At 40.1% G+C, this 27745-nt stretch overlaps 1 protein-coding gene across 1 annotated transcript; it reads left to right on the forward strand.

Moving 5' to 3' along the window:
- The first annotated feature begins 4810 nt into the window (after nucleotides 1–4810).
- LOC127659713 (FERM and PDZ domain-containing protein 3-like) lies at nucleotides 4811–26837 on the forward strand. The gene is made up of 15 exons (XM_052149657.1): nucleotides 4811–4857; nucleotides 5585–5739; nucleotides 7000–7102; nucleotides 7276–7321; nucleotides 9613–9717; nucleotides 14689–14796; nucleotides 17438–17569; nucleotides 17874–17993; nucleotides 18113–18249; nucleotides 19545–19671; nucleotides 20070–20159; nucleotides 20322–20501; nucleotides 20651–20786; nucleotides 21514–22353; nucleotides 22840–26837. The coding sequence occupies exons 1-15, from the start codon at nucleotides 4817–4819 to the stop codon at nucleotides 25620–25622; spliced, it is 5103 nt and encodes a 1700-aa protein (XP_052005617.1). The 5' UTR covers nucleotides 4811–4816; the 3' UTR covers nucleotides 25623–26837.
- The last annotated feature ends 908 nt before the right edge of the window (nucleotides 26838–27745 follow it).

Genomic DNA, 27745 nt, shown 5'->3' on the forward strand with positions numbered 1-27745 from the left:
AATAATAGATTATGGCAGAATTTTAACGAGCCTGTCTGTCAAACTGATGGACGATGAGAAAGTCGAACACAAGCACTGTGTTTGACTTATTTAATTTGTTTTTGCATAGCCGAATTTCAAACATCACAAGTAAACATGGACTGCAAACATGAATAAGTTCTTGAAAAGGAAAGATATTGACGATGGTTAGCCTATGTGGGATAGCGGTGTGCCGTGGAATGTTTTAGTCGTAAAAATTGTGCCATGGTTGAACAAATACAACTTTTGATTTAAAAAATGTATGACAATATGTTAAAAATCGAAATGAACCAAGATTAATAAATGCTGTAAAAGTATTTTTCTTTTTTGTTGTTGTATGATTTATGGTCAGTCCATTGAGGCAACATTTTGAGCATTCTTCTTGGAGAATCTACAATTCAAGTAGTTGATTGTCCAAAAACATTCCTGCAGGCACTTGCACATATTTGTGTGTTTCTGGGTGAGATCACTTTACACGATTCTTGCAGCACTTCACAGTCTGACCTGTCTATGGCTAGCTATCTTATCCTGACTACAGTGAATCACTGCTGTTTGCTGTTTCGTTTGATTTCTTCTTGGTGAACGTACAAACCTCTCATCCATCTGTGCTGGCCAGGGGTCTTAAAAGCATTCACATGTATCATGACATTAGATATCTCACTTACCTGATGGAGCTCTCGCAACACATCCCGTCCTAGTTCCCCTCCAGTGCATGAGTCATCAGGCAGGGGTGAGGGTAAGGTTATGACTACCTCAAATACAGATTTACACAGCTGCCTCAAGTTTTTTAAATATACAGAAATGCTAGAAAGAGTCTGGGGGCGAACAAACACTCTGACGCAGCCGTGACCTTCAGAGACGGCCCGGAGGAACTTTACAGCTGAAGATTGTGACTTGTTGTGACATTTTCAGAGCCAAACGTCAGTATTAAAGGAAAAGTTCACCCAAGAATGGCAATTCTGTCATCGTTTACTCACCCTCGTGTTGTTTCAAACCCTTATGACTTAGGCAGAATGCTAACCTCAGTTTTTAAGACCTCTATTTAGTCTCTCCATCTTTTCTCTGTCTCACTTTGTCTCTTTCTTTGTCTCTGTACTGCACAGCAGTAACATAATTAATTTACAAAGTTCCCATGATTCAATAATAGTCACATTTGAATTAAATATTTAGAAAAATAGTGTGACCTAAGAAGTATCACATGCCGATGGAAGAGTCAGCTGAAACCAGCATAGTCTCATGACAAATCGTCGACTAGTCTGTGTTAAGGATAATGTATAATTAGACCCAGGGCTGGACTGGGAAGAGAAATCGGCCTGGGATTTTACATGGATACCAGCCCAAAACTTGTAGGTGGGGGATGGGGGGGGGTTGATGGATATCTGAAAGTTGTTGAGCGGGGGTTGTTTGCTATCCTTTGCTGCATATCGCGGCCCCATTTTGTGGTCCGTTCTGCATAATGTGGCTCGTTTAAGCTTCGCGGCCCAATTGTCACGTTTCGCGGACAACCCACCGGCCTGCTCGGTTCTCCCAATGACCAGTCCGCCCCTGATCGGCCCCAAAGTGCGTCGGCCCACCGGGAAAATGCCCGGTATGCCAGATTACCGGTCCAGTCCTGACATGACCCCAATCAGACACATTCCAGAGGGATATACGGATGCAAAGTTCAGCACTTCCTCATGGTAACTAATGGATATTCAACAAATAAATAGGCTAAATAACTGTAACATCTTATTGCACGCAACTATCAAAGTAAGAAGAGTAAGAAATAAGAAGGGCTCCAATAAAAAATGGTACGAAACTGCTTATGCGCATCCTGAACGCAGAATGACTTGCTTCAGTATAACCGGAGTGCTTCAGGGCGATCTTTGCTGCTCATTCAAAAGCGCAGAACTGCAAGATAATATTGCAGGTAAACATCTAGTTCACGACATCGAGCAGTTTAATATTTTTTACTGAAACTATTTATTAAAGCAGTGTCAAGACAGAATGAAAAGACTTTAAACTCTCCATAGCCCCTCACAACTGCGGCACATTACTCACAGAAGAGAATTTAACGTCCGACAGTGATCCTCTTGTAATGTATTATTGATGCAGTGCTTTGATTGCTGTAACAACAGCATACTGTATAAAAAAGACTAAATCTAAATCATTAAAGAGACAAAACTTCTTGCAGAAGGATTTACTGTGCTGAGATTTATTTACTGTTAACCACTGAAAGCTATAATCATGCAAAACACTCTCTATGAATTTGCATCTCTCAATTAACTTGAGAATTGCATCTCCCATTAAAACCACCACAACCCTTGCACATCCATACTCCAATCCAACACTTTATTTTAAGAAATTAAATATTTGTAAACATATATTTTAAGAAATTAAATATTTGTAAACAAATTTGGTGACTCATTCCATATTTATTTACACTGTAAAAATGACTGTTGTATGTCAGTGTATTGCCTGTATTACACTTTCCTCATCTCGTTCCACACCTGATGTTTTCTTTTTATTTTCTATTAAAATTATAGTTAGGTTTAGGGTTTGTGTTAGGGGTTAAAGGAGACCCTTTATACAAGATGTAATATAAGTCTCAGGTGTCCCCAGAACGTGTCTGTGAAATTTCAGCTCAAAATACCCCACTGATCATTTATTATATACCAGGTTATAAATGCCTCTATTTGGCTGGAATCAAAAACACGCTGATTTCGTGTGTGTCTCTTTAAATGCAAATGAGCTGCTTCTCCCCGCCCCCGACATAGCTCTGGTCTTCGTGAATACAATGCTAACTTTAGCTGCATTAGCCGTGGAATCAGCTATCAAGCACATTCGGAAAGGTGATTTGCAAACGTTCACAAAATATAAAGTTTGATACTTTCATCTTCAGGATATAAAGCTGGAACACGAACAGTAGTTTAGAGAATAAAAAAAATTGAAAATCCATATTTATATTAACACTCATTCACAAACTCACACGGTGTAAAATGATTTGCACAAACATACACACATTTATGTATGTTTTGGGGCACATTTCCTTCAAAAATGAGTCTTGTCCTCTGCGTCTTCAGTGGCTCTGATGCAGGGAGTACATGAAGACTCTTATGTTCACTTTTACAGCAACAACAGAACACTTATGCTGCTTAAGAGACATTATTCTTCTCACTGTATCTGCTCCTGAGCGGGAAAAAATGGAGGACTGTGTGTAGATCACTCAGGGGAGGATCTATAATAATAGGGTGGAGTCAGTCACCAATCGTGGGCGTGGCCTGATCTAACTTGACGTCACTTTAGAGCCAGTAAATTTTGTCACACAATTTTTGATTAATATATATATAAGAAAGAGGAGTGGGTGGACTTTTAACATTGTAGGATGGTTGTGTACACACTGCTGACTCACATTTATGTACAAAAGTGAATTTTGCATAATAGGTCCCCTTTAAACTAAGAAAAGATGGTAATGCCATCTTTTGACGGTTTGTTCATTTTTCTTTATGGGAATAAAAGTCTACTCGAGCCAACGATTTTGTATCTTGTACTAAGTATTAAGACTTGTGGTGAGACGGGTTTGGCTGAAGTACAGTGAATAAATTCACCCTATGTTGGTGTAAAGTCAGGTCCCCTAAACATTACCAAAATTTGGAAATCAATTCTAAGTTGTGCATCTGACACACTTGTAATTTCTGGTTTGTTGGTTATACTTTAGCTGCACTGAGTAACAATTTGCCCCTCCAGAACATCTTGAATATTATCTGTTAGAATAAAAACATCCCAGAAGAGCTTCTTATCTTACCGGGATCATATCATAAGTAATCATATATTCCTTGATCTTTTGAGATAGAAGAGTCATTGTACTATGAAAACGTACTTCAACAGTCAGAACTCAAATTTTACTCCCCAATGAAAAGAGACAATTTATTGAAGCTACGCTACAAAAACGACACGTTGTGAAATCCTTGAAATTCTGACATCAGAAACCTAAAATTCACTATCACAGGACCGTTGACGTTTACATGTCAATGACGCTTTTTGGGTATTCAGAAACTTGGCCTGCTGAGTCTGTTATTATTCGTGAACACCAGAAGAACTAACGATCACTGTACGATTTTGGTCATGACTTTGCCATGTTAGACAAATTTCAGGGATCGTAAAAGATTTATCTTGTCGTTGAGCATAATCGGCAGTCTTTGATCGCTGCTAAGTCTGACATGTTGGCCGATTAATTGCCTTTGAGTTTAAACTTGGCCTCTAATGAAGTTCTGGCAGTGTCAAAAGTTTTACTTGTCTTGCAGTGTGACGGCTCCTACGATGGCCAGAGGATGTAAAACACCCGGTCAGTGCTGAAAATTGGGAAGATTGGCTAGGATGTGTATCATACAGTCTGACATAATGTTGCACAAGATCTCACTGTGATCATATCGTTCAGTCTGATGAGCATTGATTGTAAAGGACCGTAAACATCATTGTGTGTACCCTGCTTAAATTGAGGTAAAGTTTGTTGAACCTTGTGCTGTTCCTGTGTGTAGCACCTACACTCTGCAGATCCTTCTGAAGTGTCACAATGTTGGAAATAAGCATCTGAAGTTTATATATAACAAGATCCCTGATTATTTCAGTCTTGATCTTTAGTCTGATTTTAATGTGGGTTGTAATAACATTATACGTGGACCACAGAGAAAAATGTATAATATGACCCCTCATAACCTATTACTCATCTTCTCTCGTCTTTGGTCAATCAGGTGAATGTGTGCAAATCAGAGCCAGCCCCAGCAACGGTTCCGCCAGTCCAGTTCGGTCCTCTCAGGGGATGGCCAGCGTCCAGGATGGACACACAGAGGAATATGACAGGTGCAGTGTACTAATAATAAACCTATTATTTCAATTGAGGACTCTATGCAACATAATAGCTTCATTGCCTTATCTTCTCACACATGTGAAGCCTCACGCAAAGCTTTGGCATTTCTCTTAATGACCTGCTGGAATATGAGCTTGCATATGACGTGCAAAACAGACAAATTTAATTTGTGATCTTTGTCCGATATTGGAAATCTACTGCATTAAAGTTATTCAATAATGAAAATCATCCTGCCTGGACAAACTTTACAATGCAATAAGTCCTAATGACTCAAAAACAGACTTCATTATCTTGAGGCCAAATGTAGGTTTGAAATATTAAAAACGATCAGTTCTTGACAGCAGGGCTGGACTGGGAAGAGAAATCAGCCCGGGATTTAACATGGCAACTGGCCCAAAAGTTTACTGTCCTTTTCTGCATATCGCGGCGCCGTTTTGTGGTCCGTTCTGCATAACGCGGCGGCTCATTTTAGCTTATCGCGGCCCATTCATTTCGCAGGCGACCCACCGGCCCACTCGGTTCTCCCGATGGCCAGTCCGCCCCAAAGTGTGTCGGCCCACCGAGAAAATGCCCGGTATGCCAGATTACCAGTCCAGCCCTGCTTGACAGTTTCGTGAGATTCACCCGTTAATTTGAAAACCATCAATGTATTTTATGTGCAGTGGACATATTTTATGGACATTATGGAGTTGTAAAAAGCTGTGTTGTGTTGTTTTATAGCTCTGTGATGTTAGAGGATGGCCAGGATGGTATGGACAGTGGTAGTCTGACTGCTGGTTCTGCTCGAAAGGTCTGCATCCAACGCCATCCAATTCACGGCTTCGGTTTCATCGCTGGCAGTGAACGGCCTGTCGTTGTACGCTCTGTCTCTGCAGGTAGGAAATGTGTCTTTGTCCACTGGGTGAAACGTTCAGGGCTCTGGGACATGAGCCAATCAGCTTCATCTCATTAACAGGCTATTAGATGTTTGAACAAATTGGGCCTTAGTCAAACGGGACTTCAGATATTTAAGTGATTATTTGATGTGCTGATAGGATAAGTGTGGTAATTCACTGCAAGCGATAGGTTATAACTGCCTTCTGAAGCAATAGCATCACCAAATGGAAATACAAAAATAATAATTGTGTTCAAACTTGTGCTGTCAGTCGATTATTATATTAATCGCAATTAATCGCATACTTTTTTCATAGATAATCATGATTAATTGCAGATATTTAAAGTGCTGAAATTTCTTTATTAGGAAAGCAAAAACAATATGTAACAACGATGCTTTTTTAACATTTTACAAACAAAGCCTTTCACCGTATAAAGATAGAAATGCTCTAAAATGGCACCAATTGTTTGACTAATTGAAAGAAAGACAGAAAGCTACTTTCTAATCATGCCTCAGACGGTGTCTACACGGTAATACTGCCAGTCAACTCCTTGTATTTGGTTGTTTTGCAAATTTGTCCAGTGGTTCATCTCATGCATCATAGGCAGAAGGGGACCAGCTCAAAAGTGCTTTGCTTCACCTACCATACTGGGGTAAAGAGCTTGCCGATTAGCGCTATCTATTGTAAAGGCAATTGTTCTATCTATTGTCGCCATATGAAATGGCCATTCGTCTGTGATTCGCTTCGCACAATCACGTCGCCTCTGGCTTGAAAAGACCTTAAGGCCACTAATCCGTTTTCATATCAGTTTCCTAACGTTATCCTTTTCCAAAGTATGTGGTAATGGAGATACTTTTAAGTGGAGTAAAATGCTGTTCTAGTGTGAATAAGAGGGCATAAACGCAGCGAAATGAACGTGTTTTCAAACAAAAACGTATTAGTGTGGATGTGGCCTACGAATACAGATGAACATTGTTTAATTGTTTTGAAATATATAAACATGCGCTAGACGGACATCTTTACCAATGCGCAGCATCTTGCTGTTTTGTCAGTTCCTCACGCAGGAGTGCCACATTTTTTAGAAGCTGTGTCAAGATGAATAAGCTTCAACTTTAAAAACACCTGCTCTGCTCATTGTGCTGTCTAGGTTTCTGTACCATATGAACGTTTTTGGTCTGAATGGCCCCTAAGGATGCTTTAAATAATGTACTGTGTCAGCCACTATGAATGACACAAGTTTCTGACATGTCTCCTCTACAGACGGACCATCAAGTGGCAAGCTTTTCCCTGGAGATCAGATCCTCGCCATCAGCCAAGAGCTTGTGAGCGACGCGCCCAGGGAGAAAGTCATAGACCTTGTAAGGTAACACCCTTTACTGTCACCAGAGGGAAGGGGCCTTGTCAGGACGCATAACTGACTTTGCTTTATGTATTACTGTTCCATGTGTCTGCATCAGATAAGAGAATTCATTTCAGATAAGAGACTTTTTTTGTATTTTGCAACTCACTTCCCATAATGTCTTTTGCTCTCTGCAGACACAGCAAAGACTCCATTGTTCTTACTGTGCTACAACCGCAACAGGTAGTTCAGGACATTTTGTTTTGTATATTTTAAAAATATGTCATGCATCAGTCTCTATACTGGCCTGCAGTTTTATGACCGAAAATATGATCTGCTAATGTCAATATTATGTCAATGTGAAATGTCTAGCTGAAATTTGTTCACAGAAGTAAAAGAAGAGTTCACCCCCAAAAATGAAAATAATTATGAGAATCTGTCATCATAGATGCAAATGAGATTTACAGTAAGAGGTACAACGAATGGCAAGATTTTTAGTGAATAATTGAACCCTCCTATGGTATTGAGAATGGGCACCTCCCTTTGGTATTCACTGTCATTTTTGATCGGAAGGGACAGATGTACATTTTGTTTTTAATGATGACGATAATGATAACATTTCTTCTTCCCTGAAGAACAATAACTTTCTGCATTTCTCTTGGGATTTTATGCTATTTTGATCTTATTTACATGTACATTTCTAAATGTTACCATTCATTTGCATGTAAAAATAAGCAATTCAGATCCTACACTTCTAGAAGATGAAACATGAGGAAAATATGATAAATGTGTTTGATTGGTGGCAGATTTCTGCCATCTGGTGAACAAAATAGAAATAACATGACTTGAAAACCATGTCATGCCAGTAACAGCCAGTAGATGACAGGAACTGCCTACTGTGTAGTCTGCCGGCTTTTTGTAACCTAATGTTATATTTTGATCACAAGATATGCATTTGGATATAGATTTAGACATTATCAAATGATTATTTGTCAAAGTTTAGCCTTTTAAATTGATGTCAGTTTTTGCATTTAATGTCATTATGCTTGCAATCAAACCTGATCATGGCGTTTCAAAGAGAAGAAACAGAATAAGCGTTTTTGTTTTTACCAATAATTTATTTCAACCATAAACATTTTATAACTCAAAATAAATGCATAATAATGTCAAAAAATGAACATCAAGAAACAGAAAAACTGCAAAATTCTGAAAATTAAATTAGAGTGTTAAACAGAAATATCAGAGTAAACATTTTGCAATTTTAAACGTTATATAGCAAACGTGTGTGTGTGTGTGTGTGTGTGTGTGTGTGTGTGTGTGTGTATGTGTATGTGTGTGTGTGTGTTTGTATTCTGCATTGTGTGTTATCATCTCACCCCTTCATTTCTGAGTGTGTGAGTGTGTTAAGTATTATGACTGATTTATTGTTTTGTTTTTTGACAAATGTATAACAAAAAAGGCTGTGTGTCTCACCAGTTGATTTTTGTGTCTGTGTGTGCGTAAGTGTGTTTGTGTGTGAGTGTGTGTATGTTTTTCACTGAGGATGTTTTAGAGTCTCAACCTGTAATTTCTGTCTGTTTTTTTCTGCATTGTGGCTGATTTATTGGGTTTATTTGACAAATGTAAAAAAGTGTTGTGTTCAAGTCTCACCAGTTCATTTGTGTGTGTCTGTGTGTGTGTGTGTGTGTTTGTGTGTGAGTGGGTGTGTGTGTGTGTGTAAATGTGTTTGTGATTGTGTAAATGTGTATGTGTGTGTCTGTGTGTGTGTGAGTGGGTGTGTGTAAATGTGTGTTTGTGTGTGTGTGTGTGTGTGTGTGTGTGTGAGTGTGTAAATGTGTATGTGTGTGTGTGTGTGTGTGTCTGTGTGTGTGTGAGTGGGTGTGTGTAAATGTGTGTTTGTGTGTGAGTGTGTACATGTGTTTGTGTGTGAGTGGGTGTGTATGTTTTTCACTGAGGATGTTTTAGAGTCTCACCTATATCTGTTTTTCTGTATTGTGGCTGATTTGACCGTGAATACCAAAGGGGTCACTTTTTTATGACCAATTAGTCTTATCGAATCAATTCCTCCATTTGTATGTCGCAAATGAAGGAAAAGACACATCTTGTACTGCTCAGATAAAAGACACCATTTTTATTAAATGAGGGAAATTTATTTGGTCATTATACCATAGCAGGGTTAAATATCAGTGTTTCTCTCATGTCATAGTAGTAGGCCCTTGGTACTTCCTTTTTATTTTCACTTATTTTAATTAAAAAAATCAATGTACAACAGCATGTTATTTACTGTAATACAGAATCATAATTGAAAACAATGAGAATAGTATAAGCTTAAGTGTCCTGAAAATTATGCTTTGGTAAAATTAGCATTTTAGGGTGAGCTATTCCTTTCATTTCTATTAATGTCCTTTTAAGTCACAACCAGACCATTGGTTTTGTAGCTTTTGCTCTGCCTGAAACTATTCTTGAACACTGTTGTCGCCTCTGTTTCTCTTTACTATCTTCCCTCCCTTTGTCTTTCTCTTTTGTTTCCTTAGTCACCTAAATCTGCCTTCATAAGTGCAGCCAAGAAAGCTCGACTGCGAACCAATCCCCCCAAAGTGCGCTTTTCAGAGCAAGTGTCCATCAGCGACCCAGACTCAGTATGTGCTGTTGCCTTCCGCTTACATCACACCCCAGTCATCCCTGTGCTAACACGGCTATATGTGCTGAAATGAGAGCTGTTGAACACTCACTGGCACCAAAGGCTCCCGAACTGAACAGTGTGACTACATTTATTCATGCGGCAGAAATTTTCATCCAAAGTAACTTGCAGTGCATTCAAGCTATACAACTTTATAGTACAGTACATGTGTTCCCTGGGAGTCGAACCTAAGACCTTGCCTTGCTGTTATTTGAACTGTGCTCTGCCAGTCAGCTACAGAAACTACGACTAGAGAGAACCTTGAATGAATATTGGTTTATGACTGAAAGGTATTTTTATACTTCACAGTCTATTCGTTATAACACCACATTTGTTATGGTTATTCATATTTCAAAATGAGAGATTGAATGCGTCAATCTGTATTTGTCTCCTTTAGAGAGTGTATAATGGCAGTCATTTCAGAGTTTCAATATTGAAGTCTGACTCACTTCACATCTCCTGCTCATCCCATTTCACCAGACTGCAGGTTTATTACCCAGGGGGGCAAGATGTAAATCCCTCTGCAATGGATTCCCATTAATCTATGTGGTTGACCATTTTAGAAGCTAAAAAACCTAAAACCTTTGCGCTTTAGCTATGATTCCATCTTCCTCACCAAAATTTGCAAAATTTAAAGGGTTGTAGTTTTTCTTGTTTGAAATACTGAGAGTAGAGTAGATTTACATAGAAGCCAGTTGGAAAGATATTGACAAGAGCATCAAAGTGCATTCATGATTTTGACTATGCTTGGCTTGGCTTAGTGTTTCCCTGTCTGAAATTCTTCAGCAGAGTAGATTTACTTAAAAGCCAGTCGGTAAGATTTAGACAGTTGTTCACTTTATGAATAACACAGTATGAGTTCTAGTTTGTTTGTCTTTGTTGCTGAGACTTTAGGGGTTGAGAATGCAACTGACTTGTAAACAGGTGCCATAGTATTGCAGCTAAAGGCTGGATTACACTACACGATTTTAACCAGGGCCGATACTAGGATGCAAACTTACATTTTGAATGTGGTTCTGGGGGGTAGACGGGTCTCCCTTGATCATCACAGGGCAACATCAGAATTTTCTTGGGGGGGTATCTAGGTTGTCAATGCCCCCTTGCCCCCCTCCCTGGCCTTGATTTCTAACACAGATTTTAGCCCTGATTTGCAGGTTTAGTCAAAGATAGTCTGCTCCAGTCCACAGGTTTTGGGACAGTCAGAGTTGACAGATTTCACTAAAAAAATCACTCAGTATATGATGGACTCAGACTCCGATTTCTTACCTTCATGACTGCGATTCCATGTAGTCGGAGGACATAAAAAAATATTTATATTTTTTAGCCAACTTTCCATGACTACAGAGGAAATCCTGTAGTTGCCAATGAAAACTGGGGCCCTTGGTGCAATGGAGCTCAAGAAATGGACATGGCGAACCAGCATTTAAAGTGGAGCTTAACTTTTAACACCACACACCTCCAAGTCGCATTGCTGTTTGTAAAGAAAATACTGGCCATCAGTACCGCCACTCCCTATAAGGAGACTATGCAGTCTGCGTAGGGCACCACCTCCCTAGGGGGGTACCTTCTTACCCTAGGAGAGCACCAGAAAATCCACCGGCTGCCCTTACTCGCACGATATACGTTATTCAAGTACCTGAAAGCAGTGGAACACAGATGATAGCTTCACGCTCATATCACGCGTAACACACCCCCCCACATCGCGCTTATATCATGCAAACACCCCCCCCCTCCATCCACCTGGAACTCTGCGTAGGGCATCAATTTGGCCAGCAGGGCTGCATGTTTTTCCACCCAAAATTGCACCAAAATGGGTTTGGCCTCACTTTCGCAACTCGGTAACACAAAGTAGCAGTAATGATAACAACACATGTTTATTTACTCCTGTCATGCGTCTCCTAGAACAGGAGGGCGTCTGTTTCCACCTGATTTTGGGATTGTATTTAATAGACTTGATAGTCAGGCAGTGTAATCCAGCTTTAAGACTAGGTCTCTGAATTGAAGCAATTCATGGGTTTTATAAAAGGAAAATTCTAACGGCAAGCGTTTTTTGGATTAATTCCATCTGGTTCTGATTATAGTGTTTGGGTAACAGAGTTACATGGATAAACGTGGCATCAGGTTCCTTGTTGCAGCTCCAGCCTGCTTTGGAGTAATGCAATACGATTACATTGCACCTAGAGAAAGATTGCAGCATCCCCATAAGCCTTAATGTTGCTAGTAGACATTCATTCATTCGTAGCCTTTCATTAGCACTACAGCTGCCATCTCCTCTTGATGAACATGGGTCGATAGCACCCATGTTAATGTCAATGTCCATCGATTATGTCCCATACAGTCTGATATCTGCCTTGCGAGCAAGGAAGAGTCCACACTACACCCTTGGGTGCTGGTCGCACCAATTTAATAAAGCGGACCGATGGGAGGGGTGTGCAGCTCTCCTGGAAGAAGAAACATGCTGATCAGGCCTAGAGGGCCAAAATCGGTAAAGATCAAACTACCCTCACCCGAGCCTCCTCTAATCATGTCAATCCATCTTGTGTGATCAGCAGGGGCCAGCAGGGCTTTCTTCATTAAAACTCGCCAGTCAGCACAGAGTACATAAGCTGCTACCTTTTATTAAGGGGGTTAGGCTTAAAGACAAATGCCAACGTGGGACTTATTATTCATGACACATCATCTTGCTCTGTAGTTAACGTGCAATTGATTGGGATTGCATTGAATGGACGAGCTAGCCAACCTGCTCACGTCACCACCGTTCATCACATGATCCCCACTGACCCTCCAAATTGGTGTTTGCCTATTTGTTTCCATTGTGCATTTGAGTTTAAACTGCAAAAAATTATTTGCATGTGAATAATTGTATATAAAACTTTATTGGGTATATCAGACCTTATTCAATGTCATTTCATAAGATAATTTTATTGATGATGCTCAAGTGAAAGATCATTGGACAGCTGAGAGAAAGTACTTCCCGAGTCAAATCTGGGCTCAATATGATGCTGAAGTTAGGATGCCACTGAAAGTAATAACCTCAATTTTAGTGATGCAGTGCCACAGCAAATTTAGAGGAAAATTATGTCTGTAACAGATACCTTAAATTTTTCACTGAAAGGTGCACTAAGTAACTCTTTTAACTAATCTGTTTAATAATGTAAAGTCACATGCGTTATTGAGATCACACGAATACTACTCACTTTATCTTGGTAACCACTTTATTATCCGTCAGTTTTGGATGCAGCATAAATTAATTGTGACTGACAAATATCCCTGCGAATAGGGTATTATTAAGATTGCATTTGTTAACTGAAAAATGTCTTCAACCACACTGATAGCTTTCAAGTCCAACACTCTCAGAAAAAACAAAACTGTACATTTTAAGGTAAAAGGGCCATCACTGGGGTGGTACCCTCAAGGGGACACTTTTTGTACCTCAAGTTAGGGTTTATAACTCATTTTGGATACATAATTGTACCCATTAAGGACCAATTGTTTGCCTTTAAAGATACATTTATATGTGTTGTTCCTCTGGGAACAAAAACATACCTGCGTAATACCTTTTTTTTTTGCTGTAAGGGTTCAAATATGTACCTAAAACCAGGGTACTACACCAGTTTTGGCCCTAGTACCTTAAAAGGTACAGTCATTTATTCCAGAATGTGAAGACCACTATCGAATGGCTTGATTTGGTGTGTCTTCAGGTGTTTTTCGCAAGTTGTTATGGCATCAGAATAGCATTGAATTTGATATGGGCAGCTACGGGTAGAGACATGAAGCTTTTCCTCCATCGGGCGGAACCGTTCTGAGTGCAATGAGTAACAATTCCGGTAGCATTTCCACTTGAGCATGATTCCGTATGGTACGATTAAAAAAAGTTCCCATCCCAGATTTCTCAGTCAGTCCATTTTAATCCTGATTTTGCATCATGACAGTGGAAATAGAAACCATAACAGTGTCAACCAGCCCCAATTGGTACTGATCAGCACAGTTCCACAACGAGAACCGCTCAGCCCGATGGTTGAAAAGCTCCTCTAGAGGGGTGAGATGTGGGCCATTTTCAGTTGGTTATAGACCAGAAAATGCTGCTGTGTTCTATATCATCTGTAGATGCTTAATCTGGGAAGTGCTAACTGGTAGGCCAGCCAAGAGAGCATTGGAGTAGTCTCGTCTTGAGATGACAAAAGCCTGGAACAGGAGCTGTGTAGCATATTCTGACAGATAGAGTCAGATTTTTCTGATGTTTTAAAGAGTGGATCTGCATGACTAAGTGGCTTTTGAGATGTAAGCTTTGTGTCAGTTCCTGTGATGCCCAGATCAGAGAAGGTGGCGAGGAAGGCAGCCGACGGGTCTAGTAAGATAAGGACAGATGATTGGAGTTGGCACCTCTGGCCAGCCGAAGGGTTTTGGCGCTTGACACTTATGAAACCAGGAAGAGGAATAAGCGAAATATAAATTAAAATTACTTAGTGCACCTTTAACTAATTTTAATTGTTTGCTTGTTGGAAGTAGAACGATTCCTTAAATAAAATGTCCTCTTTAGCTGCAAATACATGCAGGAAGTGAAGTGTGTCCAACTGAACATACCCAATTTAGACAAAAACATATTTGTGGTGGATGTTGTGTAAACAGCTGTATGATCATGACCTAATTCTACTCAGTCATACTCTGGCGAAAGTTTAGTTTTGGTAATATATTTGGTTTCAGTTAAACTATTGTGAATAAGTTAGATAAATAACCATTTGATCTGATATGGTTATCCTTATTTCTACAGTTTTCCATCCAAAGTCCTGTCATGTGTTTCTACATTCTCTCTCCCTATTTTAGAGCTTATTAGATTTTCCGTATTGACCTTCTGTGTTTTTTTTTCCTGAAAATCCTATCCAGGGTTCACTGACGGCCTTCTCCTTTCTCTCTTCTTTGTCTCTTTCAGACCATGCTTAAAGACGACTCTCTGCTTCTTATACCAAATGTTTTGAAGGTGTTTCTGGAGAATGGACAGATCAAATCATTTACGTTTGACAGCCACACCACTGTTAGGGTGAGTATGATGTGAAAACTATAACCTGTCACTAGCATTGATCTTCCTTTTGCTTCAATACGTTTCATTTGCAATTCATTTGCGGATCATAAAATCTTTTTTATTACACTAAAAGCTTGAGCACGTTAAATTTGCCGCAAGTCTGGACCTTGCAACGCTGATGCAATTAATTCTCAGTATTTAAATCGAATCAGATCTTGTCATTGATTCATAACTGACAGTAAAAGGAAAAAAGCAATTAGTGTCTATTTATTTACTAAGAATATACTAACATGGCTTAGCAATGTCATTAGCCAACATTATGATGTTTTTCTTTCTGAAAACAAAAGCAGAACAAAGGGTGAGGGCTTTCATTTGTAGAGCTGATCTTACGTCTTGTCAAATTAAAATGTGAACAGCAAATAAATCGTTTTTTCCCAGCAACTGTAATCAATTAAAACATATGCAAAACAAGATTATTTTTATTCAATTACATCTGCCCCAGAAACTATTAATTTCTGAAGGTTCTGTAGTGAATAGTTTTGTAGCGAAAGGTGACATGATAAAATTGTTCAATAATAAATCTAATTTAAGTTAGCCTCTCTTGATATCGTCTGACAATACATAATATAATGACAGCAGTGACATTAGTAAGAGACCGATATATCGGTCAGAGCTGCGTTACGCAAAAGCATCGCAAGCTTGAGTTGATTGTTGAGCCAACTGGCGCCAATGGTTTCTACATTCTACTTGCGTAGGCTTATGATGCTTTTGGGTAACGCAGCCCAGGTCAATTAAATAGCCGTTACAACATGTCCAAACTAGACGTAATGCGATAAGTTACCCAAGACAAGTCCATACTGAACAGGACACTGATGTGTGGGTCCAGCACAATCACAACCAATCAGAACATGTCTGATTTTTAAAGTAGAGTTAAGAGGAGCAGGATTTTAGAACAATGAGTTCAGGTGGGAAGGGCTACCAGGCCACAGAAATGGAAAAGAGCAATTGACAAAATGTCCTGCCGCTCGTTAACACGGGTTACGTGATAACTTTTGACTTCTTCAAATGCTTAAAAGTAGAACGTTCTTTGTAGAATATGAAGGGTACACACAGGTGGTTTTGTGCTCCATGCCGCATTATCGAGTAAAGTCTAGATGACTTGCGCAAGAGTTCCACGCTATCCTGCCTCTGGAGCACTTACAGTTTAACTAGCTAATCATTCAGGGATTTTATGTAATTATTGGTGTATAGTCAGTACTGTGATATATTTATACTAAAACAAAAGTACTCTTACAGTTAATAATGTACTCAAGTACTACAATAAAAGAAGCTATAATGAATTACTTTACATCTCTGATGGCCTCTTCAACTCGTCTCTTTATTTATGACTCCAAAATGTATTGCCATGGCCATTTCCCATCATTTTCATGTGCTATGTAGCCAGTGATATCTTCAGCATTTGGTCAATATCACCAAACAGATTACCTCAATCCTTGTCACAGTACACAGCATAGGGTCCCTATCAAACCTCTGCAGATCACACTAAGTAATTCATCTTCACCCAGAGCCGGGTTACTGTCCTCAAACACACAGTCTGCACTTATATAGCACTTTTTATAACCTTAGAGGTTACCAAAGCGCTTTAAACTGTGTCCCAGTCACCCATTCACACATACACCAATGGCCGCAGAGCTGCCATGCAAGGCGCTAGCCTGCCATTGGGAGCAACTTGGGGTTCAGTGTCTTGCCCAAGGACACTTCGGCATGTGGAGTCATCGAACCGTCAACCCAGCGATTGGCAGCCGACCCGCTCTACCACCTGAGCCATAGCCGCCCCTAATGAACCACTTTACACTGCCCAGTATGCTCCACACAAGAGTGTTTAAGCCACAGTGTTTGCATAAGTCACATGGAAACCACGTTAGTATTTGGAGCCCTTTCCAGAGGCCAAGCCACTAGTAAGTAAAAAGCCTCAGATTTTGTCTAATGATGGATACTATGGGCAGTGTCCTGTGATTAATAGGGTCGATTGCATTTTTACTGATGGAAATGTCAAGCCTGTCCTCTGTAGTGTATGCACACTGCTGATGCTGTTGCTTTTCACTAGATTTACTCTGGAATACACTGAGAAATTGTTAGATAGCTGAATTTATTATGCTGTAGAACAATGGTTCCCAACCCTATTCCTGGAGGCCACCCAACACTACACATTTTGGATGTCTCCCTAATCAAACACATCTCATCAGCTCTTTAGTGGAGATGCTACGACCTGAATTGGGTGTGTCAGATAAGGGAGATGTGCTGTGTTGGGGGGCCTCCAGGAACAGGGTTGGGAACCAATGCTGTATGAGATTAAAACATCAACTATGAGCAGAATATTCTTTTTACAAGATATTTGACAGGTTACCCCGACTGAAAAAAAGAAAAACAGTCCAAACCAGCCTTAGCAGGTTTGCTACTCTTTACTGGTTTAAGATAGTCTTAGCTGGTCCTCCAGCCTGACTAGCTAAAAAGACTTCAAAATCACTCTAAAACCATCAAACTAGACAGTCTGGAATACCAGCTAGGACCGGCATACCACCTAAGGCTGGTTAAAGATGTTTTCAACAGGAACTACAGAATATTCGAGATTGTTGTCCTCCTCCTATTCTCGACACAGGATGTGATGTCGTCGCTGCAGGACCGCCTCTCTCTGCGCTACATCGAGCATTTCGCTTTGGTGCTGGAGTCCAGTGGACTGGCACAGAACCAGAGGTTGCATTTGCTCCAGGAGAACCAGCCACTGTCTTATGTGAGTAAATTCCGCCCAAAAACCAATGACCGCGTTACCTTCACTCTGAAAATGAAGGATTCCTTCAAGGTTGTTCAGTTGTAGTTTAGAACGATAGTTTCTTAAAGAACTTCTGTGCTGTAATGGTTCTTTGTGTTGTTGTTTAAATGAATATTGTGGGTTCACTACAAGTTAAGCTCAATCAAGAGCATTTGTGTCATAATGTCACAGAAAAATTATTTTGAGTCACCCCTCATTGACAACCAAGTCTTTGACGTTCTTCGAAAATATCCTTTTGAAAAATTTATTTGTTTTGTATCTTCAGGTAGTTCACAGGACATACTTCCAGGGAATGAAGTGTCTTTTTCGCATCTGCTTCTTCCCGAAGGACCCTGCTGACTTACTGAGGAGAGACCCTGCAGCGTTTGAGTACCTCTATATACAGGTGGATTAAGTTGTGAATATTCACATCCCCACTTGTCACAGATTTTCTGCTGTTTAAGACATAGAGTCTGGTCTTAGCATAAAGCCTCTTGATTTTTAATTTTTTCTAAATTTCCACAGAGTCGCAATGACGTCATTAAAGAACGCTTTGGGATGGATTGGAAGTCTGACGTCACGCTTAGGTTGGCAGCTCTCCACATCTACATCACTGTGTCAATAGCGAGACCCAATCAGAAGATCTCTCTCAAGCATGTCGAGTAAGTGCCAGGGCTTTTGAAGAAATACATCAACAAATATAATGTGGAAGTTGAGGAACGTTTCTTAAACTAACCCTTAAATGAGAAGCACCACGCAACAGATAGGACAAGGCGTAGGAACAGAGATGCATGGATACGGTGAGTAGAGGTGGCAGTCCAAAACAGTTCATCTAAACACCGTACAGGCAAAAGTTACATACAAAGGTTTTTGCGCTTATATGTATTTGCACAAATATGAACAAAGTGATATCAATGAGTTTGCAGGTTGGTTTATTTTTATGTAGCTTTGGCATTATTCAAGCTGTCAAACCCCAAAAAGAAACCTGCTTTCTAAAAATTGCCTAGTACACAATGTGTGTGTGTGTGTGTGTGTGTGTGTGTGTGTGTGTGTGTGTGTGTGTGTGTGTGTGTGTGTGTGTTTTAGCATAGGCTAAAGTAATGTATTGCAATTTGGGTTGAATTTAATGTAATGGAAAACTATATGGTGTACCACAATTTTAAGCAGCCTCCAAAATCGTAGCTGTGGATGTTGAGTGGCGGCGCCATTGTGCGTACATTCATAGGAAACAATGCTTTCTAATTTTTAGGACACTGTGTGTTGTATGCCAGACGTATCCAGTGTGTGACACACTTCTCCTTGATTGAACATCTTGACAACTAGAATAAATAAGACTTTGTCAATGGAGTAAGAAAAATGCACTTTGAGATATATTCTCTGAGAATAAGTCTAACTATATTACAACATTTTGCTTGTCAAGAAAATGCATCTTGTTTGAAGGGATAGTTCACCCAAAAATGAAAGTTCTCTCATCATATACTTACCCTCATGCCATCCCACATGTGTACGACTTCCTTTATTCTGCAGAACACAAAGAGTTTTAGAATATCTCAGCTCTGTTGGTCCATACAATGCAAGTGAATGGTGATCGGGCCTTTGAATCTCTAAAAACTGCAGACGTATGGATGATGTTTATGCTGACTTTATCTGTTTTTTGAGCTTCAAAGGCCTGATCACCATTCACTTGCATTGTATGGACCTACAGAACTGAGATGTTCTTCTAAAAAATCTTTGTTTCTGATCAGCAGAATAAAGAAATTCATAGACATCTGGGATGGCATGGTAAATGATGAGAGAATTTTAATAGTTGAGTGAACTAACCCTTTTAATGATGTTTATATATATATATGAACAAAATACTAAGACAATGATTTTTGGGGTGCATTCATGAAAGGATCAATGGCTTGTGGTATGACTCTCTATGATATGAAGACTAAACCTGTTTCACCTCCTCTAGGAAAGAATGGGGTTTGGAACCTTTCCTTCCTTTGACACTGTTGCCAACTGTCAAGGAGAAAAATGTGTGTAAGACACTATCACAGCTGTTGAAGACATATCAGAATTCTCCACCAACTGGTAACAAGGTATAACTGCTTACTTAGAATGTTTCAGATGTAACAATTTAGAACTTTCCAGGCAAATAGATCTTAAATGGAATCATTCACCAAAAAAACAAAAAACACAATTCAAAGTAGACCATGTGATGTCTTCTGAAGGAAGGCTTTTGTGAGGAATGAACCACAATTTAGATAGCTATATAAACTATGTTTTAATTGTATGCTCTAGGAGCACATTTGGTATATGTTATGGTGGAATAGAGACTTGCAATTGTTTTCTCCATATTGATTATGCACATTATGCACAGAGCAGACCGGCTTAGAGCAATGAATCATTGCCCTCTACTGGTAAAAACAATCCACTCCATACACACTTGCTCAACTCACCAAATGCATCATCTCTCTATTCATCTGTTTCTAAGCAGGTTTCTCCTATCCAAGGAAAACTACAGTATATGCGTGTCTTGAATGACCTTCCACCATTTGGAGGCTTCTTATTTCACACAGTTGGCCTGGTAATAGGAATTTGTCAATCTTATTGATGATGATGATTACATTAACTGTACTACTTCAACAGTGCACTTGCTTTCTCATAACCTTTCAGATTAACATCACTTTTTCTTGGTATCTCCGTAACCGTATCTCCAAGCTGATTCATTTTGTTTTTCTTTTGAAAGGATGAGAAGCAATCAGCCACTACATTGTTAGTAGGGCCGAGACATGGTATTAGTCATGTGATTGACCTGAAGAACAACCTAACAACAGTCTTAGTAGAGTTCAGCCGTGTAGGCAAAGTCCAGCTCTTCAGAGAGCATCATGGGATAGCTCGCATTGAGGTTGTTATTCTGGAAGCAAAGGTGTGAAAGCTCTGTTACAAAACCTATAAGCATTTGAATTTACATTATAATGTCCTGTCATTTCTTTGTAAACAGGATGAAATGATGTGATTGTATGAAGTGTAAATATAATGCTGTACTAATATCTGTCTTTATACTAATTATTGTAGCCCCTGGTCTTGTTAATGGAGTGGCCAGATGCATCAAACTTTGCCAGTTTGATCTCTGGCTATTACAAGCTCTTTGTGGACCCTAAAAGGACCATCTACTGTAGGATACCTGGACAGCCTCATATGATCAAGGCAGGTATGTTAGAAGTCAGTTCCCTTCTTTTTAAATCCATCCTTGATTTGATCATACCTTATAGAAATACAGAAAATCATTGCATGTCATTGCCTGACAGCACTTTTGCATTGCTTTCATCATCTCCCGTTTACTTGCTGAAATAGAATAGGTTTTTTTTACATGTGGAAACCTTTAATTTACATATGTAGTGTGGGATATAAAAAACATCGTATAGCCTGTATTAGTGATACAAAGTCCCTGGTACCATCTCAAATATGTAGGCTACTGTTTATTTCCACTAGTGAAAAAATAACATTAATATATATATAAATTGTGGTGAGTTAATTTGCTAAAAGTATGTGATTAATTCTCATCAGGTTGCATCCTAAGAAATGTACATGTATTTATTAGAACGAATTGCAGTGGCAATCATTCCTAATTCCTGCTTGAGCTTTCCATCTTCTTGATCTCTCCATCTTCATCTGAAATCCGTTTGAGATTTTCTGAAATGCTGGAAAAGTTTATTTCTCTGCTATCATATTACTTAACCATATTCTGGATGTTAGCACCATCTCATGTGGTCTACCAAAGAGAAAGATCACAACATGCCATAGCATCCCACAAGGCTTCTTTCTGCATCCATCTCTGAGAACTCTATTCAACAGATTCACCTTTTGTCACCTGGACTCATTTTTATCCATCATATGTCTCCTACTAGCTCAGCCACTCAGACACTTCTGTCATTTAGATTCCAGAAGCTCCCATGTTTATTCCCGCTCCGGAGCCACTGTGTTAAGTGGGAGTCGGAGAGAAGAGAGAGAGGGGTCGTCCAGAGAGGCGGCGCAGAAGACATCGGCACCACCCATATCTCAGCACCTTGGCCTGTGTCACATCCATTTAAAAGAGCAACAACAGCTGCAAGAGCTGCAGATACAGGAAGAGCAGGAGCTTGACATTAATGAGAACCTTATCTCGCAGGTGCAAAGTCGTTCAAGCACAAAGTCTGACCCCACTCTAAAGAGTACTGAATCAGTGGCTGAACAAGTCAGTCCCACCGATGACAGCTCAAGTTTCAGGGGCAGGGACAAAACAATGGAGCCGTCAAGGTTTTTTTGCGACTCTTGCAAGGCAAAACTCCAAGCTGAAGGTTTGATGTCAGACGTTGGAGAGTTCGGGAAGCTCATTTTACAGCAGTGCACAAATTCTTGTGCTTCTCGTGAAGGGGCGGCTGTTGATCTCATTGCCTTACCACTCCCTGGGAATGAGGAAGATGAGGAGGTGAATGAGGGTGGAGGGAAGTTGCAGCCTCCCCCTCCTGCCATTGCAGCACCACCCCCTGGGTTTCGTGATAACAGCTCTGATGAAGATGACCCGAAAAAGGGTCGGAAAGGAATCAAAGCCTCTGCTGCTACAGCAAAGGGTCAAGAGGATGTTCCTGTGACACTGATTGACACTGTGGCCACTAGGACGGTTCAGGACCATGCTCAGGAGTTAGATGATGCATTAGTGTCCACTCTCCAGGCACTGGAAGCACTCGCTGCATCTGAGGACTACCCACATCATCACCAGCAGACAGCGCAGACAGCAGGTGGACATAAGTACTACTAGAAGTGCTGGTCCTTTTAACTTGTCAATAAGTAAATTAGTCTTTTAAATGTCAAGCAAGTTGTAAAATCAGATTTGGTCATTCGAAGTTGGTGGTTTTCTTTGTGAATTTAGTCAGTTTTCTTATTGACTTTAACGTGACAAAGAGAAAATTAGTCTTTCAAAAGTCAAGGATATTGTAAAATCAGAGTTGGTCATTTGAAATTTTGGGTTGGTTACCTTGTGCATATAATCTGAAGAAATCATCCTTGAATTACATTAACCTAGCATTAAAATCAGCACGTACCATAAATTATCAATGCAGTGTTATCTGTTCCTTTACAGCAAAATAATAAACAGGATTGGATCTATATATTTCCATTTTTAAATTGTACACGAACATATACATTTGCTGGTTTGTTCACAACAAGTGTCCAGAAATTGTGATTTTTTTTTTTTATGATCCTTTTTGTGTTTTGTTCTCTTACAGGGTTGATTGTGCTTGCTGCCATTACCCCTGAATCATCCCTAGACTCTAGGCATGAGACAAATTCATCAGAGCTAACTGATGTGTCTGAGATGGTGTCTGCCATGAAGCAGCATCAGAACCAGGCCTATCTTCTTGCCCACCACATTAACAAAGAACGACTTTTCAGTCGACGAGACTTTCCCTTGACAATCCCTGGCTGTACCACACAAGCAATTGGGGGAGGGGCATTTTCGATGAGTCAGATCCATGGTGGGTGTCCACCAAAGCCTGTGATCTTAAGTAAGACTCTGCCCTTGAAAGTGTGTCCCAATCAAGGGACTGGCCCCGCTGTCAACTCTCTGGAGCAGGGTAAGAGCCCTGAAGAAGCAAAAAGTGAGAGGGATATAGAAAAACTGGAACCAGACCCTGTCAAAGAGTGCTTGGTAGAGTCTAAACCACAGATATCTGAGAAACTCAAAGCATCAGAACAAACCAATTTGGGATGTGCTCCCCAGGTCATTGAAGAGAAATTACCCCCTGCTAATGAAGAAAAACTGAGCTCCAATACCTCCAAAGGTGTCCAGGAAAAATATTCTGGGACAGCCACCCTTGAAATGACCAGCATAGCCTTACCCGTCCTCTTTCCTGTGGATAGAACTGCATCTGCTAATATATGCCAAGATGCCGAGACTGCCTCAAGTGAGACCATAAAGCCTTCAAATTCAAAGGGCCTTCTGCCAGCTGCTGATTTGTTCTGCACATGTCCAGTACGGCCAGAGCCTGGCCCACAGGTGCGTCTGAAAGATCCACAGGGTCAAAAGTTGGTAGTGTTTCATTCATCCTCTCCCACAGATGATGAGCGTCTCCATGCCAAAGGAACTCAGTTAGCCTGTAACAAAGAGAGTATATCGAAGACACCTGATTCAAGCTTGGCTAAGCCTATCACCCTGCCTACCACTAAGAACTCACCAGTTATGCCTGCTAAAGTAGAATGGAAAGAGATGTCTGAGGTAAAGGCAGAGAACTCCCAGAGAAAAGCCCCCGTGGAACCACAGTTCATTGCTAAAAGTTTGCCTGTTCTGGTAGACCCAACACATGTATTGAGCTGTGTGGAAAAGGGTGCAACTATACCAGGAGCAGAGTATAAAAAGCATGATAATAACAAATCCAAATCTCAGCGTACTACTCCATTCCTGAGTTTTAGGAATTTAATTTCAGCCACTTTCCCAGCACGTCTGCGACGAGAGACAGATGAGCGCCGTGCACAGCTCCAGAAGGTCAGGCAATATGAGCTAGAGTTCCTGGAGGAGCTTTTAAAACCCAAAACATCACAAGGAGAGTTCTTACCACAGGGATCTTCTCCTGTCCCCTCCTCAACCCCATGTGCCTGCCAGCTGCGTACAAGTCCTTTACAGAAGGTTCCAGGGATCTCACGAGAACAGCGTCGCAGCTGTGACTGTAAGCGGATGTGCCGGGGGATGCGTCTCCCAGATACAGCCGTTGGTTCTGCAATGGAGCAGCGAGGAAGAGAGAGGGCCATCTCAAAAACACCCCCATCAGTCACTAAGTCTCCACATGCTCACGGAGAATTACGGAAACCTCAGACTTTAGAAATCAAAACCACTCGAATCCGCTCCACAAGCCTAGAGTCAAGGGAACCCAGAGAAACTCCCACATCATGTTTGCCTACATGCACCAACCGGTCAGAATGTATGAGTGCACCACAGTACAAAAAGCTACAAAGGAGATATAGTATAGGGGAGATTGATAACAATGAAAGCACCCCCCTATATGCTGAGGTCAAAACTACAAAAGCAAAGAGTTTGGAGAAAGAAATGGAAAGAGTCAGAGCCACTGGACTTAGACTCCCAATTCCAGTGGAGCCTGTACATGCTAAAGACGGGGAGGCCAAAAATAAGGGTATATTTTTTATACAAGGAGAGGAGCTTATTCAGGAAACTCGTGAGGGTACCACTGAGGTTCTAGGATTGCCAAGTGAAGACAATGAAGACAGGGAAAAATGCTGCTCCTTTTGCTTCTGTTATCGCAAGTGCGAAGCTGCTGATGAGAGCAGTGAAAAAGATGAACTGTCTTATTCCATCCCCATGCAGGTCTTGCCTGGAATGCAACTAGATTCAAGGGCAATGACAGTAGTCAGCAAAACTCTTCAGGTACTTGATGCAGAGGACTGCAGTGGGGAAGAGGAGGAGGAGGAGGAAGAAGAGGAGCAGCAAACACAGAGGATTGATCTGCGGGCTCCTGGGAACCTGGAAACGAGCTTGGCAAGAGTACAATCCTTACAGGGCAAAACATTCTCGCTACCTGATGGATTCTTAAACGCACAAGTTGATGCCAATGAGCTGCTTGCGATTTTAAGGCAGTGTGCCAATAGTCCTCAACTAGAGGGAGAACCTCGTATTCCTCCTGCAAGACTGGCAGAGTACAAGCAAGAACTTTCAGTCCGTTTTAAAGACTTCAGGGCATCGTGCAGACGAGTGGCGAGTGTTGAGAAAAGTCCATCGCGAATGCTAAGTGCTTTCACAGCCAGCTTCCAGGTGCTGTGTAACCTTACTCAAACATTCATTAGGCTGGTAAGGGGTGTCCGCTCTGAAACTCAAAAACTACAGCTTTTACGTAAAGTAGAGGAGGTAGCTGTCAACTATACCCTTCTTCTCCGGGCTGCTGAAGAAGCAATGGGACACTCAAGCAGCCTCCCCAATAAGGGTGTGAGTCCTCAACTCCAAACCTCCACTAACACGGGCTCTCTTAATCGCTCCATCAAAACCTTGCCCAGCAAGTATTGACTCCATTTCGGCACATGGGATCGTAGGGCAGGCCAGAAAGACAGTTGCTCAACTTGGGCAATGTGACCGGACTCTCCTGATTATTCATTAGTTTACATATTTATTGGCCTTTCTGTTAGGTCACTGCCTGCTAAGTTCCATAATTGCATAACTATATACTCTAATATTATTATAAAGAGTTGTGCCAACTAGTACCCCCAAATGTTCTTTGTCACCATATATGTGCACAGGAAAGAAAAAAATACATTAATCCTGTGCCGTACAGATGATCAACAGGGCTGTACACTCATGTCCTTAGAAAAAGAGAACTGTGAAATGGACTTAGTTTTTTGTACGTTTAATTGTTCCTATATTTTAATTATAAAATGACTGTCTTGGGAAGGGCTGGTGGGGATGGGGAGTGTCTGTGTTATTCTGTATCTAAAAATGTTTTATAGAGTATATTATAGAAAAAAACTATATTATCATAATTGCAATTACAAATATTGTAGAGAAGTTATACCAACATCATATGAAATATGTGCCCTGAGGGTGGCAAAATATATCACAGAGAAAATTAAGATTTTGTAAATTAAGTAGAGAGAAATGGCTATTTGGTTATGTACTTGTTTTTCCATTTTGATTGTTGTGACATGAAATACTCCCTTTTCACAGTACCACATTCACACTGTCTGGATTTGTATCTCTGCAAGTCTAAATTGGCACATTTTTAATGAATATTTATGAACACAAGAGCCCACTAACAAGGTAGTGGAAGGCAACACCTGCTCAGGGCAGACAATGTAGCAGATTCAAATTCACTGAGATATCAATTGAAAGAGGATAGAGGCTGCGTTAAGACCAAGCAGATAGAAAGGGCGCTCTTTGCTAATGCACAAAACAATAACCTTTATCACTCTCACCTCCACGTACTGGACTGAACCAGCTCCATACCTTATGTAGTGGCAATCATTGGCAACATTATTTGTATTGGAGGAGTATGGTGTGATTTTGACAGCCTCATAAGCCAATGCTTGTGTATATAAAACATTCTGTTGCCATAAATAGCAAATGCATTGTTAACCAACATGTTTCTGAATATTGATTTAATGGTAATGTCCTTACTGAACTGTAGAAAACTTTATTTTTGGATTTCCATGTGATGTCATCCATTCACACCCCCATACAACCAGAATAGTTTTATATGTATTTTAATAAAACCAGCTGCTGTCTTATGTCTGAAAACTTTTCTGTCTCCTCTTACGATCTATGATTTAACTGATTAAATTAGGGTCTTATAATCATTTTAACAGGCTCTACTACTGTTAAGGTATAACAAATTGTATTTCATTGTTCTGGTGTCTTGCATGTTAACCCTCTTTAAGCTCTATTTGAATGAAGCAGTCACTGTCAAGACTGTTTAATGCTGGATTTGGATAATATACCATTAAAAGGTCAACAAACAGTGCACATTGAAAGTAGTGTTTTACAATTATATTTCCATAGAAACGTATAATTACTCTATGTTTTACTTGTAAAAATATTAGAGAATAAAATTGCAAAGATTTATCAGAACTTATTGTTCTTTAACAGAGAATTCACAACATGTATCTTATAATTTATACTAGTAATGTACAAGATACAAATATTATCTATATTTTAGAGTATAATAACACATGGAACATGTATATTTTTATAAAATACATTATGGTGAAAGATATGCTTATACTCTTTTGTTTTGTTTTTAGACAGTGCTCTCACTGTGGTCCTTTTTGTGTGCAAGTTTGTTTAAAAGCAATAAATAGTATTAAAGTACAACATTTTCAGCTTAGTATTGGCTGAGATCAAGTTATTTAGCAAATATGTCTAATTATTAATGTATAATGAGTGCTGTGAAAAAGTAAACCCAACATTAAATATTGTATAAAATGATCTTATGTAGTGATATAATAAAAACAGAGTTCTAGTCTTAAAAAAAGAAGTGCTCCCTCTTTGATCATTTATTTTGTTGCTAAAAGGATATATATAGACACACCACAGCCACAACATTAAAACCACCTGCCTAATATTGTGTAGGTCCCCCTCGTGCCTCCAAAACAGCGCCAACCTGCATCTCAGAATAGCATTCAGATATGATGATATTC

Source organism: Xyrauchen texanus, chromosome 19 (genome assembly GCF_025860055.1).
Source record: "Xyrauchen texanus isolate HMW12.3.18 chromosome 19, RBS_HiC_50CHRs, whole genome shotgun sequence".
NCBI lineage: Eukaryota > Metazoa > Chordata > Actinopteri > Cypriniformes > Catostomidae > Xyrauchen > Xyrauchen texanus.